The following is a 10,436-nucleotide window of genomic DNA, read 5'->3' on the forward strand; positions in this document are numbered from 1 at the left end:
CTGCTCCTGGGGTGCCATCTACATTCTGGCTGTCACCCGTTTCTCCGGTGGTCACCAGACTATACCTGGTTGTCACATAGTCTATTCCTATGAGTCACTATGAATAGAAGAACCATAACACAAAACATTGCATGGATGCACCTGAGAAGTATCCTCAGTGATGTATCCCAAGGTCATCGGGGTTTCGGGTCTCTCGAACATCATAACCCCTCACTCAGGTGACCCAGCCCGGGGTGATCAAGTCCCGGCTTACGTCCCAGTAGCTACCCTCGATCAATCATAATCATCTAAGCATAGCTTACTGCTATAACATGTAAAGATATTTTAAAATATATGTTCGTGAACGGAAATGCCGGCTTCCTTGCTTGGATTTCGGCACGTCAGGTGTAGTTCCAGACTCTCCATAGCATTCAGACATTGTGGAATAGTTGTCTGGCTACGGGGGATACTGATACCACCAAACTACGTAGTGCGGCTTTAATGCTTTGTGTAACTGCACTTCACCGTTGCTGAAATTTGCTATAAATATATATAATTAATGCCTTGCCAATGAATCTTAAATTAATTGTATATTCTTTTCATTTTTATTTTACAGAGACAAAACATTCCTAAAGATTATAAGATTCCAGTGCATTACGTTCCTAAAGAAGAGGTGAGTTGGTTATATTAGATTATGTAATGTTTTTGATTATTCGTGAATTAATCAATTATTAAAACAATAAAATGATGGTAAAATAAGTAAATAAAGTACAAAATAACTGTAAATGTTCATTATACGTTTCTGAAAACAAACCAACAGCTCAAACATTCATGTTTTCATATAAACCTACATCATTAAATGGATAATTAGATTACAAAAATTCAGTTTGCTTAAATGTATCCTACTGTGTGTCCTACACTGTAAAATGAGTCTAATTTTCCTACTTTGATTTTTATCTCTTTTCCTTGCAGGCCGGAATGTGTTGGGTCAAATTAAATGTCTTCTACTTGGAGGAAAGTTTAAAAGATTTAGCGCATAAGTTTGGGAACATTTCGTCCAACAGAAAAGATATTAGCATTTTCATCCAAATGTTGCAAGAGCTGCGTCTCAATTTGGAGTCTGTGGTATGTTGACTTTTAATACGGATTGACTTTTACTAGTTGCACTGTCGTGCTGTAGACCTACAGTACTGTATGTGTTGTCGTACAGTACATGTAATAGAATGCATGCTCAAAGATTTAACAAGCTGAATGGACGAACATGATGAATGTTTTGGATGAGACAGATTTGATTTGCATCTATGTTGTGACTGATAAAACATCTATTCATGTTATGAGATTGGCATTCTAATACGTTCCTATTGTTACTGCCTCAGTCTGCGTTTCTCAAGTTGGACACCTCTTGCATGAATTGCATATCTATGACGACGACAAAATAAATCTTATAGGCTTGAAAACAAAAAAATGTCCAATGTTTTTGTGTTCACAGGAACCCATAATGTACGATTTTGAATGCCACTACAGAATAGAGCGGTGGCCGACAGCGCGGTACTTCGACTTTGTGGAAGACTTCCTCATAGCTGCGCAGTACAGACAAGATTCAGATGAATGTGACCCCCCTCCGTGTCCCGCCACAACAACATACACACCATCAACAACTACAACAAAAACAACCACAACAACACAATATCTACCAGGTGAATGTTTAACCCATTTAGACCTGCACGATTCTACAAAATGTCTTCCTGACAGTTTTCCGAAAAACCTATGTTTCTATATGTCATGTTCCAGGGACCCTCCAGATGCAAAGATAGGTGCCGCGCTACGAGCTTGTAGGTCTGCTATTTTTGAAAAATGAGCTTGTAGATCTCGGCCCTAGTGGTTAGAGCGTGAACTGCAGGCGGACCCGTGGATTAATGACCGGGAAACCCCGTGCAGCTGGGCTTTAACATTGAGCACTCATTTGCAATAGTAGACGGTTCTTCCAGGTGCTTCAAAACACCACTGAGCAACTTCCACTGACATGAATAGCGGGGGGGGGGGGGGGGCTATCGCTGGGGGGGCTATCGCTGTACAGTAGATGCTTTACCCGGTGCACAAATTTGCTTACAAGAGATGTGAGCAATTACATATTTAGCTTGAGGGTAGCAATTACAGTCATCCTGTGCTAAGAAAGAGCAAGAGTGCAGGTTTGCACATGACTATTCTTGCCAAACCCGGCCACCCACATCCTATGCATTTCAATGCGAATGAGAGTGGAAAAAAAGAAGCTATTTTCACTATTTTTTGATTTGATTTATTTTATTTTTTTATTTATTTTCGTAAAATCTTCAGAAATTTGTTTTGGAAAATGTCAATGCAATATCAATGCATTACTAAAGTAACACACTGATATTACAAAGAGAATGCACTTCTAATTTGTACTTTTGAATACTAAAGTATTTTTGAGCGGTGCCTCCGCTCCATTACGCAGCTACTGTACAGTATGTGTGTCCCTGTAGGTATGTACGTATGTGTACGTACGCGTCCCAGCACGGAAAGCTGCAACACGATAACTCTGTCATTTCTCAACCGTTTCGGACACGGGAAGTTTTGCCGGAACAGGGCCCCCCTGGCCCCTGGGGGTCTGGATGTTCCGGGGACCGGAACAGGGCCCCCCTGGCCCCTGGGGGTCTGGATGTTCCGGGGACTACCCGGGGATCCCCACACAGTCATTTAGACATGGGAAGGCTCACCGGAAGCGGAGCGCCCCCCTGGGCAAGTTCCCGGGGGTCTGGATGTAATTTTCTTCCAAAAATAATCACAATGCAGTACAGAGCACAGTACACTACAATACAGTACAGAGCACAGTACAGTACCGTAACTATAACAATTAATGTAGTTGCACCGCTCAGTTCACACAGGTGTGATTTTAAGTACTCCAGTACTTTAACTGAAGAACAAATGAGACAGAGCAACTTTCACTTGTAGTTGAGTACCGTTGACCATGAGATGCGTATCTAGGCTTTGACTCAACTTTGTCCACCACTGCCTACTACCGTGCCATCTGCTTTGTGAATAGCCTCTGTTTTTAGGCCAGATCTCTTGTGACAGTTGCTTTAGTTTTTTTTGTATTTTTTTGTCCAGCAAGGCAACAAGAATGTTGTGAGATAAAACAAATCTAAAATGGCCCCATGTGCTCGGACGTCCCATTGTAACTTTGCTGTGGTTTGTGAGTCACGGAACCAAGGGAAGATGTCCCCCAGGTAGACCATGTTGAAAGGAAGAAAAGGACCGAAACCTCAATTGTAAAAGTGTTGATTACAGAGCAATCTTCCAATCTTCCCATGAAGCGCTTTGGCTTTTCTTTGCTTGAGCGGCCGGATCAGAGCCTTTGTCTGGGGAGGGGAAGAAAAGGGTGACTTTTTAGCACCTGACAATGAGCCGTTTTCATCGTTGGCCATTAACGCTCCACCCTCTTCTACTTTTTTTTACTCGCCATCTTTTTCTGTCCTTTATCTCCTTTAAACTCAACCAAACTATGTTGTCCATTTACTTTTCAGACTCTTCTGCAGAATCACCGCTGCCCTCTGGTACAGCAGCAGACTGTGATTCTGCATCAACAGACTGCAAATCATGTACGTTTATAAAAAGGAAAGCCTCTTCCCCTTGAAAGAGGGACAGTGTTGTTGAACCAGCCCAGCTGGTGTGTTGAACAGTAAACTTTTGCCTGCTACAGTATTTTTGCCGCATTCTCGAGCATATTAGTGGATCTCCCTGAAGCTATTGTCACTTGATTAATGACACGCCGCCGGGAAAACCCTCCATTAGATCTAGCGAGCGTTAACTTGTGACATTCATGTCGTGTCTCGCTTGGCTCAAACATGTCAATGTCACACAGCGACCTGCTTGAAACACTTGAACCCTATAGCATCCCTATTCTGGGGCTAACATTCTGCTGAAATATTAGATCTAGATCAGCTATTTTTGGCGAAAATCTATTTTCCGGGTGAAAGAAAATACGATCGTCTGTCACTCCACACAGCGTTTGTTTACTTTTGGTTCACATCTCGGGACCCGTGGGCCTTCAAAATAAGTCTTCACTGAAAGAAATGTTGCAGTGGCGGAATAATTAATCAATTACTATCGGTCAATGTGTTTTAACATAAAACTATAATTTCCGAAATACCATATCATTTAAAAGACGTGATATAATGGTTGATCTATTGGTGCTGGAATCCATTTGCTTGTTCAGTTGTCATTGTTGATGGATTACAGGCTTGTTGCAAATTAGTAGCACCAAAGGCTCAGTTGGCATGTCAAGATCTAATGTTATTGAAATTGTGGTGCCTCAACTGTATTTAAAATAATTTACAGCTGAAGGCTGCTTGTCAATTAATTAAGGATTGCCTTTGAGGTATTTTTCATCGTTGTGAGTTAGATGTTCCGATATAAAACGTTGCACGTTCGAATATGCCTCAGTACTGGACTAAGCAACGAAGCTCTGTCTCAGTGCACATGTTCATTCTTGAGCCACACCAAGTGTACAATATTGCCTTCATATAGCTCTCTATTGAACACAGTAGATAGTAGACATGGTGTCCTCTTTCAGAGAGACTTTTCAATGAATGCAACAGTAGAGTAGGCCAAAATTACTAGATGACCAACATAACGTGAGACCAGCAGTGAGGAGAGCATGGGTCACAGTATAGACAACATAATGTAACCAATACTCTTTACAGTATGTCCCCGGAGCACTAGGTGTAAAGAAGAAAAATAACAATAACACAAATTGTATAGGCATAAACATCTACAATAGGTATATTACCTTTCAAGTCAGTCAAAGCCACGTAAAATGACTACTAAAATCTTGTATTTTGTTTGATCTTCTTACAAAGATCAAATAAGAGACCGTGTTGCATTTAATTTTTTGCATTTTCTCACAGGGAATGAGCAACAGAAGAGGTTCCTCCCTGAGGCAGTAGAGCGAAGTCTTCTGTTATTACTGGTCATTCCGGTGGCAGCCGCTGTATTCCTGCTTGTGTGGAAGGTGAGTTGAACCGGCTTTGGTTGCGTGCTAGTGCCGCGCAGTGACAATAGAATATATCTACAAGCTCACAACACATTGCAGGGCGATGTATTGTGAATTTATAGATATGATATTTTCATATAATCTGCTGTTTTTCAGTTCTAAATCATGCAGGGTGGGGTGCATACTTGGTTTAGACTAGGTTAAGGTTAGGTTTAGGTCAGTGTGCTGCCCCGTGGGAGGTTAGGTTTAGGGTGAGGGTTTGAGGTTGTAGTTGTAGGACTAATGACTGGTCTAACCAAATGACTAGTCTAAACCAAAAATTGGGCTGTATTTTGCGTGTCTTAAGTACCAGGTCTTATTCCCTAACTTGAGTAAACTAAAGACCTGTAGGCATGATCAATGCCATTTGGCTATTCTGAGTGTCCAAAGAACATTGGTCACGCCTCCAGGTCTTTAGTTTACTCAAGTTAGGGAATAAGACCTGGTACTTAAGACATGCAAAATACAGCCCTTTAAACTGTCTAAACTAAGTACTGCAGGGTTGCGACCCGCTAACCTGCAATGTCCCGAAGCCTTCCACATGACCTCTCCTCTGGTCTCCTCTTTCAGCCACGGCTACTAGATAGATGCTTTCCATTGGTCTCACTAATTCCCTTGTTTGAACTTTCATGTTCTCATATGGTGTGCAGCGAACACTGCCTCGGATTATTATGTGTTTACATTAGGAATAAGCAACAGATGTTCATGCATCATTTAATACAATGTAAATTAAATAAAAATGAATTCCATTTCCATTGCTAATATTGTGCTGTACTGTATTTGAGCGGCAGTGTGCAGGCTGATAGTGCTCTTTTTGGCATTTATTTGGCAGTTTTAGTTTTATTTAGACTGGAGAGTGTAGAGAGACGGGGAACTGAAGGCAGAGAGAGAGAGAGAGAGAGAGAGGGGAGGGAGAGAGAGAGAGAGAGAGAGGAGGGAGAGAGATTTGATACGTGACAGGAGACAGATTCAACCTCGGGAAGGCAAGGAGCATGTGGTTATTCTATGTCCAGGCTCCCCCACAACACTTTTAAACTGATGTAAAACGTAGGCCTACTGTACCTACTGTACCTGAGCACTCTGTAAACAGATTAAAATGACTCTCTTAATGGAATTATTATGAATTGAAGAAAAATGTGTAGGGTTGGATTTGTAAGACCATTATACTGTACTGTTTATGTGTACGCATGTGCACTGCACACGCATGCCACACACATCGAGCAGCTTGCTCCCATATGCTTAAATGGGAGGCTTGGATGTAAAGCATTATTTTACTCACACAGGTCCGATCCAAACGGAACCGGGAAGACCCTGAGCAGAACTCTGGAGAAGGAGGTCTGTTCGCAGGGTCAGAAGTGACTGCACCTTCCCTTACTGTTGAAATAACTGAAAAGTAAGCCATGTTGTTTCTATTGTATTGTCTCTTGTATGCATACAGCCAACTGACCAAAATGCAGATTCAGCCTACTGTCCCTATTCTGTGGCGAATTAGTTTAAAAATAGCACATCTACAATCTCACTTCAGTCAGACAACACAAATAGATTTAACCAATATGTATTATAGAATGAGAATACAAGTGTGCATATGATATTTGACTTGGCGTTCGGCTCTGCTGGGTTTTCTCCCTGCTCGGCACGATTAAGCACCAACATAAAACATTAAGAGCAGGGACATAGATATACAATAAAACCCCCACGGGGAGCATACATAACAGAGCCCACCGGGGGTGCTGGGGTGGCGGTGGGAGCAAACATCACATACAACCAGGAACCATAAGCAGAGGCAGGCAGTAAGAGCATGCAGACTAGTGAGCTTAAGTAGCCCGCCAGCTGCCTGCCACATCAGCTAATGAGATGTGGGTCTTGCATACGCCCACATACTGTAGTAATGCAGCATGTTAACCCCTCGAGTATAGAATGCGCCTTTGAGCACGGCATGAACTCCCTTGAGTGTGACTGACTGAACTAACTCTGCAGGCTACGTGTCATGTGTTGCATCGCAGCATGTTGTGTGAGCTTGCAGCTTGGTCAATGTCAGCAAAGATATTTAGTGCAGAGCAAAGTCAAGAGGATGGAGGAAGTCAAGTATAGAGCCTTGGGGGATGCCAGACAACTATGTACTTTTAAGTGGTTAAAAAGCGGCCCTGCACAAAAGTCAAGGTTCCCACGGTCATGGAATTAGCAAAGAAACTTTTTCCAGTCTTGGAAAATGTTTGGAATTTATCAAGGGTCCTGGAAGAATTGTTGACTATGCATTGATTTTGTCTATTAATTTTGTACACGAAATATGTAGCCTAAGTCATTATTCGACAAATAGAGCGTCGCAGTCCCGCCCCCGATGTAGCCTTTGTGTGACAGAAAATAAATTTCCAATTAATTTTTCCAATAGACGTTTCAGAAAGTATTTATTTAAAGACTCGGACAAAGCCAACTTGGACCGTGACAACTTTTTTTGGGCCGAACAAATAATTAGAAAGAAGAAAAAAAGGGCAGGTTACAACACATTTTTTGTTGTTTTTCTTTTTTCTAATCATTTGTTTTGTCTTTTAATAAATACTTTCTGAAACATGGGAAATTCTCTTCGGGCCGCTCGTCGTCATGAAAGGAGGCGGGACTGCGACGCTCTATGCATGCAGCGTGATTTGATTGCAGCCTAACGTGTAACAGTACATGACAAAAATAACAGATCGACAAGCTCACAACGTTTGGAATCAAATTGTTCTACGTTACTGTGCTGCCTAGTCTTTGGGCATTACACATAGGAGAAAGAGACTCATTATTGCGCTGAATGATTGTTATATAGGCCTGGAAATCGGGTTAAATATTCTGGAAAAGTTTTGGAAATTCATTGGTAAAGGGTTTTTCATTTTGGGCCTGTTGTGATATTAACGGTCTTCACGTCTAAACATTATTTTCAGAGACAAGTTGAACATCATTGATACAGTGTAACTGTCATCTCTTCAATTCCCTTCAGCATCATTGGTGAGATTATACGAGATATTAAAGAGAGTAATGGCTATACAAACATTTTCTGTACCAACATGTAAGAAAAAGAACTGTCCCTACAATCACTCTCTCTGTGTCTGTTTCACAGGCGTCCACTCCTGTCCTACCGGTCTGTGTCCCAAGTTCCCAACAACGGAGATCGAATTAAACACGAAGATGTATTCCGTAGTGATACCCGAGACGCCATTACGCATCCTGTCCAGTGACTGCTCTCCAAAAATTGGCACTGCCACTATACCGAGATTCGTCCGGTTAAGAATCACGCTTGCTACTATACCGTATGGATACGTTTGCCTTTCTTTTTAAAGACTATTGCTGACCCATCCAGGCCGCCCTCCACTCCACTCCACCCCCATCCACCGGTCATCCTCTCTGATCACGGAAAACACTTATTGGAAAGGATTGACGTTGTCCCTTCACTTCCCCACAGCAGCTCCCAGCTTCTGAACAGGACCTGTTGACTGGATGAACTCATTGGGAAAGCGTTTCTTCTCCGGCATACACAGATCCAATCAGGACATTGCTGGAGTCGGGCTGTATACAGCACACACCCTTCTTTAAGCGGCAAAAGCAGAGAGACATTGGCAGCACTGAGGCATGAATTACTACCTGTTAGTCCAGTGGTTCCTAAACGCTGTGCCAAGGCACACTGGTGTGCAGAGAGACAAGTCCAGGTGTGCCTAATTCCAGACATGTGAATACAGTATATCCTAACCACCGACCAACCTGACATCACTATATTTGGCACGCCATTATAGGCTTTTGCAAATTTTCCTAAATAGAATCAATATTTAATCAACAAACTTGACAACGCGTTGCGTTGTCAGCACGTTGCGTTGTCAGCTCGTATGTCAACTATTTCCACTATGTATACCTGGTGTGCCTTGATATTTTGATTTGCCCGTTGGTGTGTCTTGGGCGCAGAAAGTTTGAAAACCACTGCTCTAGTCGGCCTCTATGTTAACCATACTCTTTATTTACCTGTACATTTTAATATATCTGCGTTTTCCCATAGCACGCATTGTTTTTTCTGCTTCATCCATACTTTATCCGATGAGGTTATATGATGTATATTTATTTATTTGTGACAGCATTGAGCTGCTGTTGCGCTCGGTGAGATGAACAGCACATTTTCTTTTTTGGAGTGATCTAAGCACGATTTCACTAAGGAGGAGTTGTTCCTCAAGGGTACATTACATAGTCATAGGACATTGATTTTATTCATTAACCACTTAAACTCTATACAACTTTGAGAGGGGTCCCCAAGGGTTTTAACCCTGGCCCTATCCTTTCCCCCCTCTACATAAAATCTCTTCACCTGAAATAGCCGGTTGGAATAGTAGTATTTTCACCTAATGTTCACCTATTTTCGCCAAATGTTCGCCTATTGTGACATGCCCAAAATAGGGACACTAGGGTTCAAGTGGTTAATAGTTTGTTTTGCTCTGAATACTAATGCATAATATAACCTTTGGAATATCATCAAAACCACATAACTCTACAAATGACATTGTACAATGTATAATGCTGTAATTACTGGTAATTACTGGTATATGACATATATGTGTTATGAATGGAGAAGTAGAGAGACAAATACTGTACATCGACTAACTTACATTAACTTAAATAACTCCACCTTGTGATAATGAATATCAGGGAAGAAAATTCCAGGATTTTAGTTTTAAGCTAAATGTTTTGTTTTTGGGCCAAATGTAAGACAGAGGGGGACTTCCCATAATATTATAGCTTTACAATAAATAAATAAAATGTGTTACATGTATGTCTTTGTGGCGAGTTCCAGACAAACAAAACAACACAATTCAAACATTAATGTTGGTATAGTATATATGCCGTTCTAGGAAGGATGAGCGCAATACGCTTTGAAGGAATGGAAAAGCTAAGCTACTATACAAAATAATATTTTTGGGGGGGAAAATTCACACCAAGCTCATCAAGTTTAGTATACTGTACATCCTTGAATGATCCATCAAATGTTCCTTTCTTTTACATCCACAGTAATAACAACGGTCCTCATCTCAAACCCATTCATTTGCGAGGTACCCATTTCCGTCTTGACTTTAACAGGTGTCCAGGTGTGCTTTTGCACAATAAAAACCCCTGCATAAAAACATCTATATGGGCGAGTGCGTTTACATGTGCTGTACGCTAACACGCCTCTATTATGTCATTCTTACTCTGATTAACCCATTCTGACCTGAGATCAGATTCATACGAGGTTTCCACTGGACACACACTGGTCTGATTAACCCATTCTGACCTGAGATCATATTCTAAAAATGTCAGTCGTTCTTCGATTTAAAAAAAATAGCAGACCTACAAGCTCGTAGCGCGCCACTCGGTGGCGCGCTATGAGCTTGTAGATCTGCTATTTTTCAATAGC

At 41.6% G+C, this 10,436-nt stretch overlaps 1 protein-coding gene across 2 annotated transcripts in view; it reads left to right on the forward strand.

Annotated features, from left to right (window-relative positions):
* kitlga (kit ligand a) overlaps positions 1–10,233 on the forward strand; it is a 46,620-nt gene extending 36,387 nt beyond the window's left edge. The window contains exons 3-11 of one of the 2 annotated variants that reach the window (XR_013963985.1): positions 596–652; positions 952–1,104; positions 1,469–1,676; positions 3,522–3,596; positions 4,905–5,008; positions 6,313–6,422; positions 7,948–8,011; positions 8,124–9,574; positions 9,625–10,233. Coding sequence is in view for 1 of the 2 variants with exons in the window: in XM_080762437.1 (XP_080618563.1) it covers positions 596–652; positions 952–1,104; positions 1,469–1,676; positions 3,522–3,596; positions 4,905–5,008; positions 6,313–6,422; positions 7,948–7,978 (738 nt within the window). In the remaining variant the exon portion in view is untranslated. Of the gene's footprint in view, positions 1–595; positions 653–951; positions 1,105–1,468; positions 1,677–3,521; positions 3,597–4,904; positions 5,009–6,312; positions 6,423–7,947; positions 8,012–8,123 lie in introns of both variants that reach the window. The other variant, XM_080762437.1, reaches the window with a different exon arrangement.
* The last annotated feature ends 203 nt before the right edge of the window (positions 10,234–10,436 follow it).

The sequence above is a fragment of the Protomyctophum bolini genome (assembly GCF_963924005.1).
Source record: "Protomyctophum bolini genome assembly, chromosome: 4".
Lineage (NCBI taxonomy): Eukaryota > Metazoa > Chordata > Actinopteri > Myctophiformes > Myctophidae > Protomyctophum > Protomyctophum bolini.